This window comes from Rana temporaria, chromosome 4, assembly GCF_905171775.1.
Source record: "Rana temporaria chromosome 4, aRanTem1.1, whole genome shotgun sequence".
Taxonomy (NCBI): Eukaryota; Metazoa; Chordata; class Amphibia; order Anura; family Ranidae; genus Rana; species Rana temporaria.
In genome coordinates, this window is record NC_053492.1 from 109,015,962 (window position 1) to 109,040,902 (window position 24,941).

General features: G+C 42.8%; 1 protein-coding gene across 3 annotated transcripts in view; it reads right to left on the reverse strand.

Moving 5' to 3' along the window:
* Positions 1–24,941, reverse strand: part of EPHB1 (EPH receptor B1) — a 419,645-nt gene that overhangs the window by 267,674 nt on the left and 127,030 nt on the right. For all 3 annotated transcript variants that reach the window (XR_005748610.1, XM_040348729.1, XM_040348730.1), the window contains exon 2: positions 4,768–4,832. Coding sequence is in view for 2 of the 3 variants with exons in the window: in XM_040348729.1 (XP_040204663.1) it covers positions 4,768–4,832 (65 nt within the window). In the remaining variant the exon portion in view is untranslated. The remainder of the gene's footprint in view (positions 1–4,767; positions 4,833–24,941) is intronic.

Sequence of the window (24,941 nt, forward strand, 5' to 3'; positions counted from 1 at the left end):
TCTACCTTTAGCTTGTTTAGTTAGACTTCATTCACACGGTCACACAGGGGCAGCCAGGAGAGCAACCGGCAAGAATCAGTAGAGCGGTTACCTGCTAATAGAGCCTCTGACTGACCATGGATGCAGCTAGTGTACATCTACACTGGCTGCATGGGCACTGACAGTTTATCACCCATTGAGGTGTACAATGGGGACCAGGAGGGGGGACTGGGGGCTGTTCAACTTCTCTTTTTCAATATATTGCACAAGCAGATGTCCATAAATGAAGTCCATGGAATGTTATCAATTAAATGGTTGAATAAAGGATAATATAAAAAATAAAATAAAAGGTAATCTAACCCTTTAAGCTTTGAAAATGAAAGCCAGAAGCTGCTTGGTTGCCATGCACAACTGCTCAAATCTCAGTTAATTCCACTCATTATGTTATACCATGTAAAAACAAGTGTTTGACTTAAAAAAAAAAAAAAAAAACACTTCCTTTGCCTATTTTTATCCAAAGGAGTTCTATGGTCACAGCATCTACTTTCATTTTATAACACCAGCATCAGTCAATATCAGGAGAGAGCAGTGCTCTGACAGCTGGCATGCCTGAGCCAGGGCTGTCTTAATGAGTGGGCACACCTGGGCACTGCCCAGGGGCTCCAGCTGCATGGGGGGCCCCTGCACTTTTCCCAAAGCAACTGGTCATTGAGCCCAAAATTGGGGGCCCCATGATGGCACTGAGAGTGATGGATACACAGGGGAGGCAGGCTGGCAGTGGTGCGCCATGCTGTGCAGAACGATACCAATTATTTCACAGCCAGCAGGGAGGGGCAGGGTCAGAGCGCCAGTGATGCTCTGACCCCGCCCCATACAGCTTGAATGCTCGGGACTCGAAGGCGGCGGGGTAGGAGCTGGAGTGGGAGCTGCTGAGTAGGCAGCACTGAGAGTCCACCTGCGGAAGTAGCATTGTGGATGGTGCCAGCTGTCCAGCACTGTTTGCACCGAAGGGCTTGGAATGCCCGAAGTGGGGTGTAGAGGGGTCAGAGTACTGGGGGGATAGCTTGGGTGTGGAGGGGCCATAGTGCTGGGGAGGCATCAGTTTAGCAGATATATTATATGCACAGGACAGCTTTGTTACTTTATGTATGTAGTCTTTTCCCACTGTTTCTTTGCTGTACAGAATGATTGTTCATGTAGTTAATGCGGAGCTCCACCCAAAAGGGGAAGCTCCGCTTGTCTGTCTCCTACCTACTTGATGTCTGTTTACCTGCACTGTCTCCATTGTAGGGGCCCCAGAGCATTACTTTGCCCAGGGCCCATGATGCTATTAAGACGGCCCTGGCCTAAGCAGTCTATGGGCCATCCATTGTTGGTGGTCCCTCCTCTCCCCTGAAACTGCTGCTAGCTGACACAGGGTAGCTGATCACATGATCAGAACAGCCTAAAAATAGATAAATATATGCTTCTTTCTTACACAGAGTGGTTAGAATACGTGTTGGAAGGGAGTTAGGAGTAGTTTTAAGCTTAGACAGTTTTATCCCAGAACTCTACTTTAAAGTAAAGTACAAGAAAGTAAGAAGCAAATATGTAATCATCAAAAAAATATAAGGGCCCGGGCCAGTCTTTTAGAAGTTGCCTCCATCAACTATCCTTCATGGGCTTAGAGTGATATGATAAAATTGTGCAGCATTGCTCTTAACACTTCTAGAGTATGTACCAGGAAAGTCAGAAGTGTGAAAAGGGAAAAGCTACTGTAAGAAGATTACACTTCTTCCTCTCAAGGCTGAGAAGAAGAAACTGACTCATTCAGAGTACATTCATTTACACCGGTCATCTTCACCTTGCATCACATTCTTCAAGACAATGCATATCGGGAACAGCTAAAAGCTGCCCACCCCATTTCCCCCCATATAGGTTTGTGCAGTAAAATGCACACTGTAGCACTCCCAGCAACCACTCTTGTGATGGTGTAACTTCTGATTGGTCTCTTTAGATTAGTGCACGTCCTCTTTACACAGCTTATTGAAGGATTCATTTTCATTTTTGACTGCAATGTATTTAAAAATGGCCTAAAACTTTGTGCACTGTTCTTAAGTTAAATTTAGGAGTCTAATTAGTCCTCCTGTTTCTTATCTTGGGCTACAGAATAATCAACATTTATGTTGTGGCAATGGGAAAGTGAGAGGGATTGAATAGTTTAGCTAAAGAAGACTTGGCAGGGCTGGCACCACATATTCCACAAAAATGCTGCGTGTTGACAGTCCAGATCAGGGCAGGTCGATAGGTATTTTTCAATACTTGCTGCATTTTTTAAGGAATAAAACATGGAAATGTGAGTTTATTGCAGCGATGTACTGCATTTGTTATTTTTCTAATTTTAGCCCCCCCCCCCCCGTTTTACTTACCTAAACCCTGAATTTCCGTGGGTACGATCCTGCGTCGCTCTCTCCACAGATTTCCGGCTCTCCATTGGATAGATTGATAGTAGCGCAGCCATTGGCTCCCGCTGCTGTCAATCAAATCCAATGACGCAGGGGCGAGTCATACACTCAGCGTCTATGGCCGCCGAGTGTATGACACAGGAGCACGCCCGCAAGGTAACCTCCTTGGGAGAAAGCTTTCCAGAGGGGGGTTTTTAATGCAGGGAGGAGCCGTGAGAGCCGCTGTGGGACCCCAGAACAGGTGGATCGGGGCCACTCTGTGCAAAACTAACTGCACAGTGGAGGTAAGTATGACATGTTTGTTATTTTTAAAAAAAATCTGAACCTTTAATATCACTTATAAGCATTGAGGTCTTTCGTTCTAATCCCAGACAGGACACTAGCTGAACGGAGGTTTCATGTTTTCCCTGTGCTTATGTGGGTTTTTCTCTGGGCACACTGGTTTTCTCCCACACTCCAAATGCATGCTGGCAGGGTAATTGGCTCCTGTCTAAATTGGCCTTAATATGTGTAAATGTGTAATGGGGACCTTAGGATGTAAGCTCCTTGAGGGCAGGGACTGATGTGAATGTACAGTATTAAAAGTGCGGTGTAATAATATAAAGTTATAGTAACATTTGTCCGTCGATAGAATTGTGGTTCACCATGTTGGAGGTCCTTAGAATTTCCGCAGACACTTGGTGGAGAAAAATTGTTAATACTAGGAATCACTCGGTTCAATTCTTAGTCTGCCTAGAGAATTATTTACCGGTATATTTGCTTTAATGTACCATTCAGTATAAAGAAACGGTGCCATCTGTTGGGATTTTTCCGAGTTTAATAATGAGTGTTCCATAAATCTTTGGGATCATAAAATAAATGTTTTGTAGTGTTAAGAGCTTGTGTTTTTGTGTCCAGTTTTTCGATAGACAGCAAGAGTTTCGGTTTATTTTTAAACATATTTAATTTGGGAGAAATAAATGATGTCCAGGATTTGAATATGGTTCTGCAAGACGTCAACAAACATAGTGAAGACCACGATGGTATGGTAACTGGTGTTAGGAGTGTTGATGAGGAGGATGGGCCAAAACATATATATAATATAAAGAATTTTTCTTTATTTTATTTCTGTTTTCTTTTTTTGTTCTTTTCTTTTTTTTATATATTTCATAGTAGATCTTCTATGCAGATTAATGGGTTATATTATCAGTTAAATGCCAATTACTCATACATACTTCCACTATAAATGAATAATTTGGTAATAGCTACCTATTTACATAAATGATAATGTGATTAAAACTGCATGATGTTAGCTACAAAGACATAATATCAATGCAATAAAAGGATTAACAAAAAAAAGAAGTGCGGTGTAAACTGTCAGTGCTATATAAAATGCCTGTAATATTAGATAATTGTAACGGTTTAGGTTTCACCCACAGGGGACACGTGGCATCTCCATAGAGAGACTACTGCTTCCACACAGAGAGCACATGTCCTTCTCTACAGCATGCTGGAATCTCTTCGGAAAGACTACTGCTTTCACACAGAGAGCATGCATCCTTCTCTGTAGCATACTGGCAGGGAACAGGCTTTTATACTAGGCTGTGGCTGCTTAAAAAAATAAATAAATTGCACATCTTTTGTGTTAATATCTACTGGATTGTATTTAGCAGATTTAAGTTTAACTTTTTCAGTAGTTATTGGAAAGCTGAAACACTTAACAGTTTCTTATACCTCTCAGGGTTTCCAATAGAAGGAGTTTATTTAATAACCAGTAGCCATTACGAGAGATAAATCTGTTGGATTCTTAATTTATATTATATTATGCAGAAACCATAAGTGTGCACAGCCTATTGTATTATGGTCCCCGCCCTAAAGCTCAAGCACATTTGTGTGTATGCATGTGTGTGTGATATATATACTGACGGTGCCAGTAGCGCAGTGGGCAGTGTCAATAGGGCACAGATTGGTGTCAGTAGTTTTAATTTTTTATTATTAAAAAAAAAATGTATATATATTTTTTTTAATGTTTTTAGGAGCTCTATTAGGAAACTTTGGTGAAATATCAGGGGTCTAACCTTGGAATATGCAACACACAGGGTGATTAGGTTGTGCCCGGGCATACCTGGCACGCCCTGTGCTCATGCCTATGGCAGGAACGTAAAATGAGAAGTGGGAACACCAGACAACGGTGGGGAACAGAGCAAGGAACTATGGCAGGGAGATATCACCGATGAGCACCCCAAAATATATAAGGGTTCAGGGGACATCTCAGCCCACCAGACACCACCTATAACAAAATATCAACTTCAGGGGTGGACTGGCCCTGCAAAACACATTGAAGTTCTCACTTGTAAGTACTCACCCCAGAAGAAGGAGTTGCCGTCCAGCCTAGCTCCGCTGTGGCCGTTCGTGTGTCCATTAAGGTCTCTGCAAGGAAGAAAGAACATTCAATCATTGGGAGTTAAGACACATGGGCACAGCCTGTCCCTTTTGGGATCGCACCTATGGTTTATCGATTTAGTTCCACACAATATAACACACAATGAAAGTGATTTTCACATCATTAGCCAATCTGCAGTTTATTTTCACAGTTTGATAAAATTACATATTTCTCACCGTAGCTGCCTCTTATTTTTACTCTCAGATCTCTGCTGTGTCAACCCACCGAATTATATTTAAAGCAGAAATAAATAAATGACTAATAAATATAAAGAGAACCCATCACTTGTGCTCATTAATGCCAGGTCAATTATGCAATATTCATTTAAAATTCACTAAAAATAGACATTTGGCATTTTCTCTGAAAGAACAAGGGACAATCTGATATGTAAATCTGTATATATATCGCACTCGACATCCTCATCAAACATATGTTTGTACTGCGTTCCCTTCTAGAGAGCATATCCTGTGTAGGCATACAAACATACACAGCTGCCTGTATTATGGGAAAACACTTTTGTTCCTAGTTCCTATCTATTTAAAGTGAACCCAGTGAAGTGACTGGCTTCAGGTGATACACAAAGATGAAACAAATTCTCCTACATAAATTGTTACTGTTTATCTGCAGAGTTTTCTTCTCTGCATCCATCTGTAGTCCTGCATTTTAAAGTTTGTCTGAGCTGTCAGAAAAAAAGGGGGCAGGAAGCTGAAATGACACACTTCAGAGCTCATTGATGAGAGTCCTGAGAGCCGATTGGAGGGAAAAGACACCCTCCCTTCACACAGCACACAGAAACGGAGCTGAGGCTGTCAATCTGCTGGAGCTCCCTCCCCTGTCACCATTTTTCTCTTGGTGTCAGAAAAACTTGTCAGGCCTCGTACACACGACCAGTTTCCTCGGCAGAATCCATCAAGAAACTTGGTGGGAGAGTTTTTTTGCTGAGGAAACTGGTCGTGTGTACATTTTTCATCTAGGAAACTGTAGAGGAACTCGTCGAGCCAAAAAGAGAGCATGTTCTCTTTTTCCTCGACGGGAATGGAGAAAATTGGCTCGTCGATTTCCTTGACAACCCTAACAAGAATTCGAGGAGGAAAACGATGTGTTTCGCCCGCCGAGTTCCTCGATCGTGTGTACGAGGCCTCAGAAGTGATTCATGCTGAAAGCAGAGGAATGAAGCAGCAGACAGAAACTACACTTAGGGGTTGATTTACTAAAGGCAAATACACTGTGCACTTTGCAAAGTGCAGTTGCACTCTGCAAGAGCAATTGCTCCAGAGCTTAGTAAATGAGGTAAAGCTTCAATTTGCAATGAATCTCCAATCACGTGCAAGGAAAATAGGAAAGTCACAATTCTTGCATGCACATGATTGGATGATGGAAGTCAGCAGAGCTTCTGCTCAATTTACCAAGCTCTGGAGCCACTGCTCTTGCAGAATGCACTTTGCAAACTGTAAAGTCTATTTGGCATTAGTAAATCAACCCCTAAATAGTGGTGCCGCTAGGGGGGTGGGGGGAACGGGCTGCACCCGGGTGACACCCGTCAGAGGGGTGACGCCGGTGGGTAGCGGCACCGCTAACACCACCCGCTGCCCTACACTGATCTGTGTCTCTCGGGTCTCGTGGCTGCATCCTTCGGCAGAGCGGACTAAAGCCACATTCCCTCCTCTCTGTTTACATCCACACAGGAGGAGGAGCAGCCAGAGAGACACAGACCGCTGTGTATATCCGTCCACACTGTTCTGAAGTCTGTACACTTTACTATAACACTTTACTATATGTAGATGGACATGTGCAGGGGGGGGCGCTATGGGAGAGGGGGTCTATACTGATGGGGGAGTCTGCACTGAGGGGAGTCTATACTGATGGGGGAGTCTGCACTAGGGGGGTTGTCTATACTGATGTGAAGGGGTCTCCACTGATGGGGGTCTGTACTAAGGGGGGTCTATACTGTTTGGGGGTCTGCACTGAGGGGTTGTCTATACTTAAGGGGGGTCTTCACTGAGGGGGTGTCTATATCGATGGGGGATCTGCACTGAGGGGGTGTCTATACTGAGGGAGGGGTCTGTACTGATTTAGGGGGGTGTCTATACTGATGAGGGAGGTCTATACTGATGGAGGGGGTCTATACTGAGAAAGGGGGTCAGTAGTGAGTGGGGGTTTGTACTTAGTGGGGGGATCTATACTGAGGAAAGGGGGTCTGTACTTGGTGAGGGGTGCCTGTACTTAGGGGGAGGTCTATACTTATGGAGGGGGTCTGTACTGAAGGGGAGGTCTATACTGAGGCAGGGGGGTCTGTACTGAGGGGGAGGTCTATACTGATGAAGGGGGTCTGTACTTAGTGAGGGGGCTCTATACTGAGAGAGGGGGTCTATAGTTAGTGGAGGGGGGTCTGTACTGAGGTGGGGGGTCTGTACTGGGGGGGGGACTATAGTTGATTGAGACGGGTGACGCCAATTTTTTTCACACCGGATGTCACCAACCATAGTGACGCCACTGCCCCTAAGTGCTCCTAATTGAGACAAGTACACACTATAAAAGAATATGCTTTGTTCATATTTTATGTCTAAGGTTTACAACCAATTTAAAGCTGAATTAAAGACAAACTGCTTGCTGTCTCACCTGCCTAAAGATTAGCATTTTTGTCCACCCCGTTCTAAGATTTACACAGCCCTGCTAGGTTGTATAGCCAGACTGATGACCCGACTTTTCTACACAGCAGTTGAAGTGGGAATAAACTCCCTTGGTTGATTTTTTACCTATAGGTAAGCCTATAATAAGGCCTACTTAAAGCTATAGTAAATATTTCCTAAACTTGCCGTTCCTTCAGAGGCCTGTGCCTTGAACAGCAGCTCCCCTATGCACGAGCGGGAGTGACGTCATTGCAGCTCGTCCAATCAAATGACCAGAGCCGGACAACCCGGAAGGAAGATCAGGGGAAGATGGAAGTTCTGTCAACAGTGATAGCGCGCCACTGGAAAGCACTGGAAAACCGCTTGTGGGAAGACAGAGCTGGACTCCAGGAAATGGTAAATACCTAGGGCCAGATCCACATACATGTGGAACGGCGCATCGTATCAGAGATACACTACGCCGCGGTACCTTACCTGGCGCATTTTCGAATCCTCAGCGAGTTTGCGCCGTAAGTTACGGCGGCGTAGTGTATTTCTGTCGGCGGATTTGAAATTGGGCGGGTTGGGGACGGGTTTTATTTAAATAAAGCGCGTCCCTGCGCCGAATGAAATGCGCATGCGTCGTTCCTACGACGTCATTTTTTGAACTTAGACGTGACTTACGTCCATCCCTATTCACGGACGACTTACGCAAAAAAAATATTCAAATTTCGACGCGGGAACGACGGCCATACTTTAACATGGCAAGTCTATCTATACGCCGCAAAATAGCAGCTTTAACTATACACCAGAAAAAGCCGACTAGAGACGACGTAAGAGAATGCGACGGCCGCGCGTACGTTTGTGGATCGTCGGAAAAAGCTAATTTGCATACCCGACGCGGAAAACGACGCAAACTCCACCCAGCGGATGCCGAAGTATTGCATCTGCGATCCGAAGGCGTACGAAGCCGTACACCTGTCGGATCGAACCCAGATGCTGTCGTATCTTGGTTTGAGGATTCAAACTAAAGATACGGCGCGGGAAATAGTAGTACGCCAGCGTATAAGTAGATACGCCGGCGTACTTGCTTTGTGGATCTGCCCCCTAATTTTTAAAGGTTAGCAGCTACAGTATTTGTAGCTATTGAGCTTTAATATTCATATATATATATATATATATATATATATATATTTTTTTTTTAAAGATTGAAGTTTTTATTAAAGAGGCCTTACCTCTATAGGGCATCAAAAAGACAGTGGCTTCCACAGTCAATTATTGCATTCCATCAATGCAGCACTTTAAACATAATATAGTAATAAGGATTGGTGGGCATCAAACGTCTTGTAAATATGTCACCTTCAGACTGGTGGATATTTTTTATAGTGACCACCATACTTAATGGCCTTCCAGTAAAATACTACACTGAAATTTTACTGGAACAACAGTCCTCAAACTAACTAATTGGATTATAGCTTCTCTAAGGTTAAAGCTGGAAGGTAGTATTTTATAGATATTATTTATACGTCTTGTCTTGATAAAAAAAAAGAAGCAGAAATCATTATTCTGGGGGAATATAAGAAAAGGTCGGGGCTCATCCTAAATATGCCCACAATGTTTTATGATTTAGTCTCTTATGTCAGGCAGTCTTAGTTGCAAGAGGTCAAAAAAAGGGACCGGAGATGTCAGCTTTGATGAACTGATAATGTAGGAACAGGCTGAGTTATGGATTTCGATTATGGCTGGCGAAGAACAGAGAATTATGGTTCAGTGACTCCCATTTCATTATCACTCCGCACATCACTAACTCCACTCTCTTCTCTTTCCATCACTAGGGATGAACCATATTGCTCTGACGAGGTCCGTGTGAACTATTATCTCAATACAGCCTCTTTCTGCACATCAGCTTCATCTTAGAAAAATAATCATCATCTCTAATATACCCAAGCCAAGTTTTTTTTTCTTTTAGGTGTTAACGCTTTCTATTTTCCCTGTATTGTTACATCAGGCTCTGATTTTTTTTTCCTCTTTGAAATAACCACTAAGGCAGGCCATACGGGATTGATTTTCTTTCAACCAGCGGGTTACACAAAAAAAAATGTACTGACTCCCCCATCCACACCTTGGAGGTGAATGGGGGTAATCCCTCCCATGGAGCTATTGTATTCTGGCAGCAGGAAGGCTTCCCCACCATCAGAATACACTCATAAGCCCTGCCAGCTACATACCTCCCAACTTTTTGAGATGGGAATGAGGGACACCTATCAGCAAAAGTATGTAGTCATAGGACACACCCCTTGTCATGCCCCCTTCTAGGAGAAGTGTAAAAAAAAACAAGATTGGTTAAAACCACAAGTGTTTTTGTACCACTACTATTTCTTTATATTGGATTTTGGAATTTACAAATGCAGAAACTTAGAAATCAGATGAAAGGTTTAGCACTGGGAAAGACTTTTTGATAGATAAAAAGTGCATTTTATATACATCTATATAGATCAGACCAAAATGAGGGGCAAATGAGGAGGAAATAGGGACAGAGGGGCATTGCTCCAAATCAGGGACAGTCCCTCGAAATCAGGGACAGTTGGGAGCTACAGTATGCAGCTATAGTTGGCGGCACTGATTGGGCAAAAAAATCAAAAACAGCCTGGTTTATCGATAGATGCTTCTAAATTTGGCCAGTCCCTGCTGAACCGGCTGAATTTCGATCCATCTATAGCCAGTATAAGCACATCTTCATGAAACAATAACATTTTACAGGTACAGTATTTTGTTCTTCATAATAAGTTCATTAAAAAGCCATAATTCCCGATCCTCTTTTTAAACAAGAACATCAAGAACATCCACATCAAAAGTAATGCACAGGCAGCTCTGCTAACTAGAACTTTGTATGCAGGATCTCTGCGTCAGCAGATGGCTTTATTGGGAAACAAAATGAAAATTCAGGCAAGCGCATATGTCATTTTAAAGCAGTGTTTCTCAACCTTTTTTTACGTCAAGGCACCATTTAAAATTCTGCAAAATTCTCAAGGCACCCCATTTTAAAATGTAAATACTAAACGAATAGTTTGACATAATGTAGCAATATCCACACATGTAGGCAGGGCTGGACTGGGACAAAAATTTGGCCCTGGACTTCATCCAGACTGGCCCACTTTGACAGGTCTCTCCCATGGCGGCCGAAAAAAAAGGACGGCGGCCACACACAGCTGTGACATAAGCTTCCTCGGCACCCGTTTTTCTGATCTTTCCTTTCCCCGCTCTCCATATAGATTCTCCGCAGTAGGAGACAGCAGGTTGGAAAGCAGGGGAAGGAAAGACCAGGGGAACAAGTGTCGAGGAAGCTTATGTCACAGCTGTGTGTGGCCGCCGTCTTTCCGGATCGTATGATGAGCTTCTAAGTGCAACTCCCGAGGAGCATGTCTGTATTCATGTGAACTAGCCAGGGAGAGGAGGTGAGCGCTGCGGGGAGGGAGAGGAGGTGAGCGCTGCGGGGAGGGAGAGACAGAGGAGCGGAGGGGCGCGGTGGTCTGCTGTGACTGAAGCCGGCCCACTGAGTCATCGGCCCACCGGGAAACTCCCAGTAGTCCTAATGGCCAGTCCATCCCTGCATGTAGGGAACCCAACATAGAGGTGATTTAATCTTCCAAACCAAATATACCTTAGCACACTGGTACAAACTAGTATTCCAATGTTTCTCTTCTCCCTCAGTTTCTCTCCCTCACTCAGGTAACATGACCCCAGTGCTGACAGAGGGGAGCAGGAGAGGAGCAAAAAAGCATTATGTGTAGGCCAATGACGTTGTCCTCCTTATTAACCGATAACGTCATTGGTTGTTAGGATGCCAGCAACTGGAAGGTTTTAATGGTGCACAATGAAAAGCTGTGGCTTTGTGTAACTAAAAGACAGGCTTGGTCCACTTTCTAGCTTGTATACAATTTTTAGGCATTTTGCCAAGGCACAGCACCCTGGTTGAAAAATGCTGCTTTAAAGCATATCAAAATTGAAGAAAATATGAATTGTTATATAAGTCATTTTTGTTTGCTAGAATACATAATAAAGGAGAAAGGTTGTATACCATGGTGGCTGGTGCTCTAGTTATTGTAGCAAACAAACCAACCAACAACACCCCCGTTTGGTCGGTCAGTCGATTGGTCAATCGGTCAAATACCCCACTCACATGGCTTGATCGCTTGTCTGCCCAACCATGAACCCCACACTTACCCCATCCAGGCCACGGGCACCATTAAAAAATAAAACATTTCTAGGGTGCACGGTTCTCCAGATTCCTTTCATGTTATCATTTGAATACAGGTCCAATTTAAGGGACCTCTCACACTATGTGTAGTGACTGACATTTTTCTGCATCTGATCAATGTCAGTCACTGCAAGGGCACATAGAAAACAATGAATGACCAGTGTAAGTGCTCTTTCACATGGGTGGCCGGGGAAGGGGTGCAGTAAAAACAGGCATCCAACCAAAGTCTAACATTACAGCCTGACAGGACTGTACACATGCGACAGCCAGCTGCAACATTTTTAACTCGAGCTACAGAGTTTGACGGGTGGCACTGCCTATCACACTCACTCATTAAGATCAATGGGGCTACACTGTAACCAGGAGACAAATGCTTGGCTCATGGTTGTGCCCCGATCTTGCAATGTAAAATTGCTGTCCAGAAATTGAGAAAAAGTAAACAAAATTTAGTCATCAGGGGATGGCCGTAGCACCTCCTGAACACTTGTCAACCACTGCTTTACCACTCTCTGGAAAGCGTTCCACTGCTAGCAGGAAGCTTCTGTGCAGTGCACTGCCCCAGTTTTGATAAATCCCCCCCACTATGTTCACCCCTCTCCATACCACCAATACAGTTTTGTTACCTGACTTGGAATTGCCCTTTAAAGCTGAACTTGTGGTATGATCTTTATTGCATAGTTAAATCGGTCCAGTTTGGCACAATGTACCAGTAAGTAATCATACCTGAGGGACAACTGGGGAAGCTAACAATCACTGTGGTAGTCACCGCAATCCTACAGGTACTGTGTTTTTTCTTTACACTGACAAAAGGGGGTCGCAATTCACAAAATACCTTGAATTTTTTTCAAAATATACAAAGAGTTCTCTGATTGGACGAGGTATAGATTGTGATTCTCCACCTTGTGCAAAAATGAAATAATAGCCAGAACGGTGGCTCACAATGCTCAATTCCCAATATTTCGTTTTTCTCAACTGCCATTCAAATATGTGCTCTGTATTTTGAGCTACAGTATCATCCGGCCAAAGCCACCTTAGAGGTCCCACTAAAAAAAAAATATATTAAAAGCCAGGAGCTACAAATACAGCAGCTGCTGACTTTTAATAAATGGACACTTACCTGTCCTGGGAGCCCACAATGGCAGCAGCCGAAGCCGATCTGTCACTCGAGGATCGGCGGCTGCCGCCACCATCCTCAGTAAGGGAATCAGGAAGTGAAGCCTTGCGGCTTCACTTCCCGGTTCCCTACTGCGCATGCACGAGTCGCACTGCGCGTCCTCACTGGTCCCTGCTGTCTTCTGGGACCTATGTGTCTCCCAGAAGACAGCGGGGGAGGACAGAATAGGCGCCAGAAGTGGCGTAGATCACCGAGGTGATCTATGCCAGGAAGTGGGAGCAAATACCTGTATTAGACAGGTATCTGCTCCCTCCTTCCCCGTGAAAGGTGCCAAATGTGACACCGGAGGATGCAAAAAAGTGGAAGTTCCATTTTGGGGTGGAACTCCACTTTAAACATTGCATTGTTTGCATGTAGACTGTCTGCACTGTGAATAGCAATTTACTTCTTTAATTCAAGGTCTGTAGGCCATAAAGTATGACGTGTGTAGTGCAAGAACATAAGAACATTTAGAAAACTGTAACTCTAAATGGTTTGTGTTTTCTGCTTTACGAAGTTGACAATAGATAATAGATAAGGAGTGTCCGGTCCAAAGTCCATTCAATAGATTTATTACCACTATGGCTTACCCCCTTCTGGCCTCTCAGTATGACACCTTGCTGTGATTTCAGAATATCACTGCTGTATTAAGGACAATATGCACCCTGAATAGATTGTGCTCCTGCTCCCATCACCATGCTATGTGTGTGGTGTTCACAAAGCAAATTCATTTCTTCTTCACAGCTGGAAACATTATGAACTGATGTTATTGCTAAATTGGTGCACAGAGACTTGAACACTGGTAGCCGGATACTTGAAGAATCATCAGTAACTTATTAGGTTGTGCACTTGTACTGTACAGTGAAGGAAAACAACAGATAAGACACCTATTTCAGTTGAACAAATAACAAGCCATAAAAAAAAAAATACAAAAAAAATGTTTACTTGTACCTGCCTTTGCATTTGCAGGCATTGCTTGGTACAAAACGAACGGTCAGGCTTCATTTCCACTGACGTTTTTACAGCCACTTTTCTGAGCGTTTTTTACAGCTTAAAAACGCCTGTCCATGTTATTCTATGGCATCATGCCCATATAGGCGTTTTTAAACTTCAAATGGCATAGGCGTTTTTGAGCTGTAAAAAAAACGCAGGACCAGGGCGTTCTGAAGCTCCAGAGTAGAGCTGTAAAAACGCCAGACGAAAACGCTAAAAAACGCTCACAAACGCTCAAAAACGCTACCGCTGCGTTTTTGAGCTCCAATTTTTTTTTTTGTACAAAATAAACATGGACAGGCGTTTTTAAGCTGTAAAAAAGGCTAACACAAGTGGTTGTAAAAACGCCAGTGGAAATGAAGCCTCAATGTTAGATTCCAGGCCAATATGAACCAAAAATGGAGGGTTCTGGACAGCACTAACTGTTGCAGACTGTGTAATCTGAGCTAAAACTAGACAGACCCAACCAAAATCAACAGTGTAGCATTTGGGAACTGGAAGGAATTTAGTTTTGAAGTCCATCTTTGGGATAATGGTAATCCTCCTCCTATCACCCCATCTAAACCCACTTTTTACCAGATGTTAAGGTCATATGACACTGCAAGGTAGATATTTGCCAGCATACCAAGGATCAGCACAGATTGGCGTCCAAACAGGTAGTTTATTGCATGATCACAACACAAGAAAAGTGCAACGTTTCAGTCACGCAGGACCCCTTCGTCAGGCATGCCTGTCGAAGGGGTCCTGCGTGACCCCGAAACATTGCACTTTTCTTGTGTTGTTGTACCTTGTGACTTGAACCAGTATCCAGCTGGTTGTTGCTACAGTCCCGGGTCATCTCTTTTCTTCCTTCTTCATGGACACTTCTTATTGGCTATATCTGAATCCAGAAAAGGAGTGACATCAGCACAAGGGGACAGTAGGAATGGCTGGTATAGGGATCATCAACAGTGCTGGGTTAGCAGCCCCCCATAAGTCTGCCATCCAACTTTCACCAACAAGAAACTTGGGTGGCAGACTTAGGTGAGTAAAACGTGCTTCACCATCAAAGCACAACAAAAAAAAAACGTTCAATATGCATCAGAGGGGATAGAATGAAGGGGTGCGTATTTTGCCAGGAATGAGGCTTCAAACTTCATTAAAGACATTTTGAATTTTATATTCAAAACAAAAGAATGTGTAGACATTACATTATTGACTGGACTTCACTTTAACGTTTTTCCTTTTAATAACTCATATAAATGCTCCATATCCATGTGCATTGATTAATGAACTATCTTTGAAGATTTAGTAAATGTATAGAGAGCATACACAGGGCATATTTACTCATTACATCTTCACACTCTGCCTTTGCTTAGTAGTGCTACACAGTGATTTTGTATTTCTGATCCCTTTATCTCAGTACATGTCCAACAGGCAGTCTTTGTCTGATTAAAACCAACAGACTGCTTGAAATCTTTAATTACAGGAAACACTCGCAAATCGCAATGCACTTGGCAGACAGTGGCCATGTAATTCTCTGCCTAAAATTGGCCATACATGGAGCAAATGTCATTGCCTGACATCCTTTGATTTAAAAACATCAGGTAGAAAATTGATGGCTAAACAATCCAATCAGATGCAGGCACTATTCAGGGCAGTGCCAGATGTCAGAATACAATAGTCACAGTGAGAGGTTCCTCCATCTGTGTTGATTAGCGTGGATGAAGGAATTTGTGAAGCTTCGTACACACGACCGAGAAACTCCACGGGCGAAACACATCGTTTTGCTCGTCGAGTTTCTTGTTAGGCTGTCGAGGATCTCGGCGAGCCAAATTTCTCCATTCCCGTCGAGGAAAAAGAAGACATGCTCTCTTTTTGGCTAGACGGGTTCCTCGACAGTTTCCTCGTCGAAAAGTGTACACACGACCGGTTTCCTCGGCAAAAAAAAAAAACCAGCAAGTTTCTTGCTGGTTTTTGCCGAGAAACTTGGTCGTGTGTACGAGGCCTTAGACTTTTTTGTTCAGCACACAGGCTTTGGGTGCATGGCCATTGGCCAACTTAAGCTTTACGTAGAGATATTTATTTAGACAAAAAAATGTTTTCTTAGTAAAGTATCGTTTTTTAATAAATGATTTACTAGGCTACTTTACATGGTGCAGCATACTAAAGCGCACAGTAGCCAATCACAAATGAGCTGTAGGTAACCTAACCACACTAAAGGGGCTGGGATTTTGATTTGTTTTCCAGATATTTTCTTTGTATCCCAAAACACACTTTTAGCCATGCAATTAAAGAATATGGTAACCCAAAATTTTATATACTGGTATGTGCCTGCTGTACCATGTTCTTGTATGAAAAATATCCTGTTCTCTTGGCATTGCTTCCTTTGTGTAAAATCCCTGGTGATCCCACCAGTCCCGCTGTTTTCTATTTCAAACTGACCACATTAGGCATAGAAGCACACCCATCCCCGTGTGGTCAGTTTTTTGGTCTGCTGGGAGCACAGGTTGCCTGTATGGTCAGCATTATTGAGCGGCACTGCACATTCAATGTCTGGTATGAACACGCCAGCCTCAGTGCTGCCCCTACCATGCCCACCTCAATTGTCCTCACGGGTGGCATGACCTTGACCACAAAATGGCACTTCATTCAACCCTATGCTCCACAGTGTGTTTTTGGCGGTGTGCAGTGTGGTGACATACGATGAGGTGTGGACATGCTGCATTTTTACGCAATCCAACTCAACACAGCAGTATGGTGTGAAGAGGGCACGTAAAAACAACTGATTTCTATGTGCCCTTATGCTGAGCCTGCGTTGATCTATCTAGTGCAGCTCAACTGACATGTTGTGAAAAAACATTAAAAAAACGAGCAGCACAGTGGTGTAGTGGTCAGCACTTTCACCTAGCAGCAAAAGGGTTGCTGGTTCAAACCCTGACCATGACACCATCTGCCTGGAGTATGCATGTTCTCCCTGTGCCTGCGTGGGTTTCTTCCGGGTACTCCGGTTTCCTCCCACACTCTAAAGACATGCTGGTAAATTAATTGGCTCCCGTCTAAATTGGCCCTAGTGAAGCGCGTCAGGACCCTTCGGGGTAAGACTGTGCTATATCAAGATACCTCTCAACTCAAGTTGTGAAAAGACTTTGGGACCTTAAAGCATCATATGCTTCCAACGTTAATAAAACGGATTCATGCACCAGCTACAGTGCATTAACATCACAATGAATAAGCCCCACAGAAAAGACATTGGTGTAAAAGTTGCTGGATAATTTTTTTTTTGAAAGCCCATGGCAAGTTGCTGGATAACATCCTGCATAAAATAGCCTTCTTATTCTTGCTAAATTCCCCCTATATCATAAAAATGGTTAATTTGAGGCTATCCTAATACCCACAGACAATCGTTCCTTAAATTCCAGCATCAAGCCATTGTTAGGAGTTGTTTACTACGGCAGAAAAAGACAATAAATGTCCCCTCCCTTCTGCCGATTCCCTCTCTGTCTTTGTAGGCTCCCCTATTCCTCTGTGCTGCCAGAATGGGGGGGTCACAAGTTTCTCCCCTCCTTTCTCTGTCTCTATCTAGAACTGCGGCTTTCTTTATCTGAGCTTCTGAGCAGAACTATAATACACTGGGGATTAGTGTAAGCAACATTTACCTGTCACACAGCTCTGCTCCTGCATGACAAATGAGGGGTTTTACACTGCTGCCTGTTTATCTTTAACAATTCTTTTCTGTCTGGAGCTGTCTATGTCCCCCACCCCTCTTTCCATTATCTTCTTCTTTCTCCTCTGCATTACAGCAACACATTAGAGTGCAAGCTCATCAAACTAGCAAGAGAGCAAATAAAGCACAGCTCTTCCACGATACAGACATCTCAGTGTGTCCCTAGAGTATGCAAACTGTCATTATGTAGAAAGAAAATGTCTAATACTTTCTCATTTCACATTTCAATATACAGTATGCTAGGATATAAGCATGCTTAAAGGGGCAGTTCTTTTATTTCAGTCTTAAAGGAGTTGTAAAGGAAAAAATGTTTTGCCTAAAATTAATGTCTGCAAGGTAGACAGGCAGAATAGTGTAATGATTCTGTTTAAAAACAAGTAAATACCTATTAAATTCCTTCATCTATATCACCTCCGGCGTTCTAGTTTCTGTTCTTTCATTCACTTCCTGGTTTGCATCGCTCGTTCATGTAAGAACTACATTTCCCAGTATGAATTGCGGCACGCCGAGTAATTCACACCTCCTTGAAGTCTCTAACACGTAGAAAGCGTCCTGCCACACATATGTAGTTCCCAGGAGGGGGTGAGCACGATACTGACCACCGCAGTAAAGCCTCCCATCACGGTGGTCAGTAAAATCAGACAAGCAGGAAGTGAACAGAGAAGAAATAGAGCAACTTCTGAGCAAAAACGAACAATGAGGAAGTGAAAAGAGGAATGTCTGCAGGTAAAGGATGCTTTTTAGTATGAAATAAAAATGTTTCCTTTACAACCCCTTTAAGGCCCATACACACAATCTGACTTTTCGACAACAACGGTCCGACGGACATGTTTTATCAGACAATCTGACCATCTGTATGCTCCATCGGAAAATTGTTGTCTGAATTTCCACGGACAAATCTTCCCTGTGCATGCTCTCAAACATTCTGACAACAAATGTACACAAGTCCATCGGACTAAAATCCAAAGTACAAACACACATGCTCAGAACCAAAAAACACGTGATTTGGTGAATGTTGGCTGAAAACAAGTTCACGGTCAACGCCCTTCGGACCAAAATCCACGAAAAAGTCAGATGGAAGTCTGATCGCGTGTATGAGGCTTTAGAAGGATGATTATACCAATGAATAAAGTAAGAAGATTATCCAACTAGCCATAGATGAGCAAATATCTCCCAGATAGTCATGTAAATATCTGCCTATTCTCACATCACTGCTACAAATGCCTTACCAGTTACTCGCCCAATGGTGACAAGAGATGTGTATGTAGCATTTCTTACCTTACATTCTTTCTGCCCAGGAGAAAATATCCCTTGTGGAAGAAATACCATGGACTTGTTATTACTATGTAATGCTCCACCAGTGACCTGACTGTAGTGGAGAGAATCACTTGCTTTCATGGCTCCATCTATGGATAACCTAACTCCTACTGTAAGAAATTAGTAAATTGGAGTGTCAGTTATTGTTTAGAATGGAGAAGGAATCAGAGGTAGGACTGCTTTATGAAGGCTAAAGAGCAAGGCACCAACGGTCATAGGTAACAATGATAATTCTGCAGTGGGACATCATCATATCTGTTTACATCCTTTTCTGTGCATGACGACTTTGCCATGGTGACATTATCAGCGGGGGGGGGTCTGACCAATCAACGAACACTATCTAGTGTCACAGGAAAAGATCTCCCCAGGGAAAGCAGGGTGTATGTACGTACTTGAGCATGTTTGACTCCAAAAGTCAAGTTTGCTTGAGTGATATGATTAATAATCCATACTGTGTTGAACACGGTTCAGAGGTAGCTTGTGGCACCGTTCAGTTGTACTCAGTACGGTGCACTTATTAATCACTGAATTGCACCAGAGAACAGACCTCTCATAGATTACTGAGCACTTACAGAGCATGAAAGCTCAGATCACTATAGTCTTGATCAGTAGTCTCCAAGCTGTGGTCTCTTGGCCAGATGTGGCTCTTTGCTTGCCTTTATCTGGCCCTTGGGGTACTATATCTCTCACTGACAATAATGATGACGCACCATAAACAGTGGAGCATAATTCCTCCAACAACAATGGGGTACTATTCCTTCCACTGACACAAACAATGGGACACTATTCCATTTTTAGTGGGCACTATTCCCACCAATGAAACCAGCGGTGGGGCACTATTCCTCCTACTAATACCAATGACTACTAACTACAGGCACTATGCACTTTTTGTTACACCCACTAACCACCAAGCCTGAGGCAATGTTTACTCCCAGTGACGCTGGGCATTTTCTACCCCAGCTGGCCAAGGTCCAGCCTCCCTACATTTTAAAAGACAGTACATTGGCACTTTGCTAGGAAAGGTTGGAGACCCCTGGTCTAGATGGCAGAGGTGATGGTGTATGTAAAGCATGTTCGGGACTGGCATAATGTGAGGGAAGAAGGAAGTGACCCTACAAACCAATGTAATGCCTCCCACTCTATGATTGAGCCTTGTAGGAGGATAAAACGCCACAGAGTAAGACACTAAACAGAAGCGGAACAAGCCATAAAATGAACTGAAACACAAGGGTTCTCGTGTGTATCCTTTATTCCAAAAATATATTATCGTTTTTATTGGCTTCAAACCCACACTTGCCCACAACTGCACTAGGAGAACATGAGATTTTTTAGTAGCACAGCTGTGCTACTAAAGTGCTAGAGATTAACTGTTAATATTAGCTGCATATTTAAAACAAATTTCTCTTTATGGACTGAAATACTGAAGTAGCATGTAGTAGAAAATAATTGCACATTTGGAGCACTGGACGATCATTAGTGATGAATCACTACTACGTGTTACTTTTGTATCTCAAGTAAATGATCAGCCATGTGTTCCATATGTATAGCGATCGATCACTGCTTTGAGATGTAAATTACAAGTGGTTTTAGTAGAGCAACCATTACTCCGAAATTGACTGTGCGCACAGGCCAATGGTTTAGGTCAGCCAAATTTTCAACCAATATTTTGTGAAACTATCTAGAAGTTTCTAGAAGTTGAACTGTGGATGACTGAGGTCCCATTTGATGGTGTCTACATAGTTCTGGGTCCAACACCATCTTTGCAGAGCCAGCTGTATAATACTAATGATTTTTAGTTGTTTGTAAAGGTGGCCTACTGATCACCAATGTAAGCAGGCATTTTTAAGGGGACTACCAATGTACTGTAAGGGGCATTTTGCCCCACTGACCCCTGAGGAATTCCTTTTGGTAGGGGTTGCCTGAGACCTGAAAATTATTTTAACCGTTCCTCTGGGGTATAAAAGGTTAAGAATGGTTGGTTTATGTAATATGTAAAGAGCAGTCTGGTTGAATACATGGTTCAAATTTTATCTGCTTCTCGTCAAAATTTGAGCTGTGGTTGGCCTAAGGCTGATTTTTGTAGAAGGAGCCAAGTGGAAAATTGTCAGCTTTCAATCATATGCAGTCACTGTTTGGATATTCTGGCAGCTGTGGGTGCCAGCTGTCAGATTACAATAGCTGGCAGGTACGATTCCTTCATCTTTACTGTTTAGCGCAGGGAGAGAAATCTATTATGCCCTGTACACACAATTGGACCTTTGTCCGACCAAATTCACATCGGAATTTCGATGGAATTCCATCGGAGTAAAATAGAACATTCATCGGAATTTCCAATGGGGCATACACACGTCTGACTTTTTCCATCGGAAATTCCGATCGTGTGTACGGGGCTTTAGGTTTCCATTTTTCAATAATCTGGCTGAACTATACGTATATTGCTACTTTAATTATTTCTGTGCTCACCCCATTCACTATACAATGATGACCGGAAAGCTAACACTCAGGCCCCGTACACACGTCCGAGGAACTCGACGGGCAAAACTCATCGTTTTGCTCGTCGAGTTCTGTGTGAAGCCGCCGAGGATCTCGGCGAGCCAACTTTCCTCATTGAACAACGAGGAAATAGAGAACATGTTCTCTATTTGGCTCGACGAGGAACTCGTCGGCTTCCTCGGTCGTGTGTACAGGGCCTAAGAGTATTAGGGAATGCTCTTAAAGCATCATTGGGGCACTTTTTTTTCTGTTCAAACCTGTTCATCTATGACATGCTATAAGGAGGAGTGGCCTCTTTTATACGTTCCTGATAGTTAATCGCATGGCATTGAAAAATGTTGTTATGATTATGTAACTAAACCTGTTTAAACTAAAAACTTTCTAAGAGAACTATGTGGGCTGCCAACGCTGACCACCTTCCAAAAAGGCAGCAAATAAATCCACAATAAATTCAAAACTCATGCCCTGCACATTTGCTCTATATGAAAGCTGCTTTGGACTTGTCAACTTGCAGCATTTATCTTTCATTAACACATTTTTTTAATTTATTGTAGCACAAAAAAAATCATCATAAATTGATATATATAAGTACCGTTACTGATCTGGAATTCTAGAGTAACAATGTGTCCCTGTGCGTTTGTCTGCCCTGTCACTGGCGGCGTGCCCTTTCTCCAATCAGGGTTGTCTCAGGTCAGACAGGGCAGCTAACATTACTTGACACAAGTCTGTTGTTTTGAAGGCGGAATATGAAGACAGATCAACGACAGAAGGTCCTGCAACCATAACATACAGAGATATTATGTGCACTGCACCGCCATATGGCTATATTAATTGAGGCAATTTAAGGAGATGGAGCAAGTTTACGAACAGAAATTATTCAAATTACTTATGCCATATTAAATGTAGGGGAATAATGCAATCCCAGGCAAAGGTTTCTAAAACAGGATGCGGAAGGAAAAAAAAAACAGACAGTATATTTTGCCCACAAAAAATAATGCAGGGAAAATGATTAGCACACTGGACACGATTTCTGGCAAATTTGGCCCTTTAACAATCCCGATCCAATATAATATATGTATATCTCTTCTTACTTTCAAAGGGCAGCTCTGCCCCCCCCCCCCCAAAGAAAATTCAAACAGGAAACATAGGACAGATAAAGTATATCTAAGCCCAAAACCAAAAATGTAATATATTACTATCTTAATATTACTAGTCCATGACGTAGTGGCTGCATTTCTTTTTTCAACCTTCTTTTGCTGTATTTTTACCTGGTGATTCTGAACATAACACACGTCTGTCCCTGGGTGGCTATGTCACTTCTCCTCTCTATCTATGGAGGAAGACACATTTGTCACCCTAGGTTGTCCTCCTGATATTGACTACAAGCATGTCCGTATCTCTATATCTCTATTACATGGCAGGCACAGCAATTCATAGATTACAGAAGATAGCTAGGGAGGAAGATAAGATTGTGCACTAGATGACAGGAAGTGACAAGAACATTGCATTTCTGGCAAGATCAGATGAAAAAATTAAAACTAATGCAGCCACCACATCTAATCACTATAAGTTGTAATATATTGAATTTTTGTTCTTGGGTTTAGTTATCCTTTAAAGCTGTCTAGCTGTCAAGTATGTATGTTTCCCCAAGATGCATAGCTGGACAAAGTAAACATTGGCCTATGGTTCTTTGTAGGGTTGGGCCTTGTTCTACCACACTAAAGCCTGGTACACACTAAGTTTTTTTTTTCATTCACCCTAGTGGGCTGAACAAAAAAAAACGAAGCGCGCAGGAGGAACCGCTTGACTAAAAATCCAATGTTAGTACAGCAATTTCCTCTGCTGAGCTATTATGTTCTGACAAGGGGACGGCCCCGCTGCCAGAACACACCAATCAGTGTTCTCAGACATCAGCTGACAGCACTAATCGGATGCCGGTCAGCAGATCTTTTTTGGTCATGGCCCGTTGACAGAAGCCGGTCTGTCAGACCAGCTGCCGTACACACAAGCTGAATTTTGGCCAGTGTCTACTGGCTGATGCCGTGTTACATTTGGTCCGTGTGTACTAGGCTTATTCCATCAATTTTTCCACCAAAGTGTTGGGTTTTGTTTGCAACTGATAAGATCTGAGACAAGATTAGTCCCAAAATCATCCAAGTTTCCCGCACATTTTTTCTGAGCTTTATAGAAATGTATGAATCATTGCTTTCCCAATGGTCACTGCAGGAACAGAGCAACCACCATGGTAGCTTTTCTGTGGCTATAAATTCAAATGATGGAAGCCTTCCTATGAACCAATTAGAATACCGTACATATTAAGCCAGAGCCAGAGAAGATTAATTAAATCCTATCACTGAGCATTAAAAAGTTTACTTCTATAGTCGGCAATACAAAACCAGTGATCACAAATAAATTGTAGCGCAATTGGGGAAGAGAATGTGCCATACAAATCCAATTCTTTTTAGCCAAACTTCATTAAATTATCATTGTATCCAAACACTCCCATTTCCACTGAATGCATTTATTAGGTTGGTCCTACCAATAATAGTTATTTCTAAGCCAGAGGCTTCCAACTTTTATGATATTATGATAGACCAACAACTTAAATGCTGCATCATTTCATGGGTAACTCAAGCTCTGTCCATTTCACTGGAAGAAATGTGTATGTTTACGTAGAGAATAAATCTAACCAATAACTTTACTAAAGTTTCTGATGGAAGAGCTGTTAATTAAAGTGGAATTCAAGCCATACATGGATCGAAATTCAGGTGATTCAGCAGGAACTGGACGAGTTACAATCCATAAATGGCCATTGCAAAATGTCTGCTCGATCAGCGCATGTAGCCAATCACAGCAGGGAGGATTTCCCCATTCATCTTGAATGAGTGGATGGGGAAATCAGCTTAAGCCAGCCATACACGGATCGAAATTCAGCAGGGACCAACCTAAGTTAGATCCAAGTATGGGAACAATGGTTGTACAGTCTTCCTATGGATTGACTTCTGTACAACCATCCTGTCAGATAAATGGCATTCTAAGGCCTCGTACACACGATAGGTTAACCAGAGGACAACGGTCTGAAGGACCGTTTTTATCTGTCAAAACCGATCGTGTGGGCGTCCCACAGGTTATTTAACCTTAGGTTAAAAAAAGTCAACTTGCTTTAAAATTAACCTATGGATTCCTAACCGATAGGTCAAAACCGATCGTTAGTAGGCATGACCATCAGTTAAAAATCCACGCATGCTCAGAATCAAGTCTATGCATGCTTGGAAGCAATGAACTTCTTTTTCTTCAGACCGTTCTCATCGGATGGACTGATCGTGTGTACGAGACTTTACAGTGCCGCCGGCTGTACTGATCTGTGTATTCTGAAGATGAGATGAGAACGAGGGACGCCTATTAGCAAACGTCAGTAGGCATAAGACACCCCGCTTGACGCTTAACACGCCCGCTTAAAAGAGAATTATACAAATTAAATTAGTTAAATCCACAAATACTTTTTTTTTTACCACTATAATAACTTTATAATGGCTTTTGACATTTACAAATGCAGCAATTTAGAAA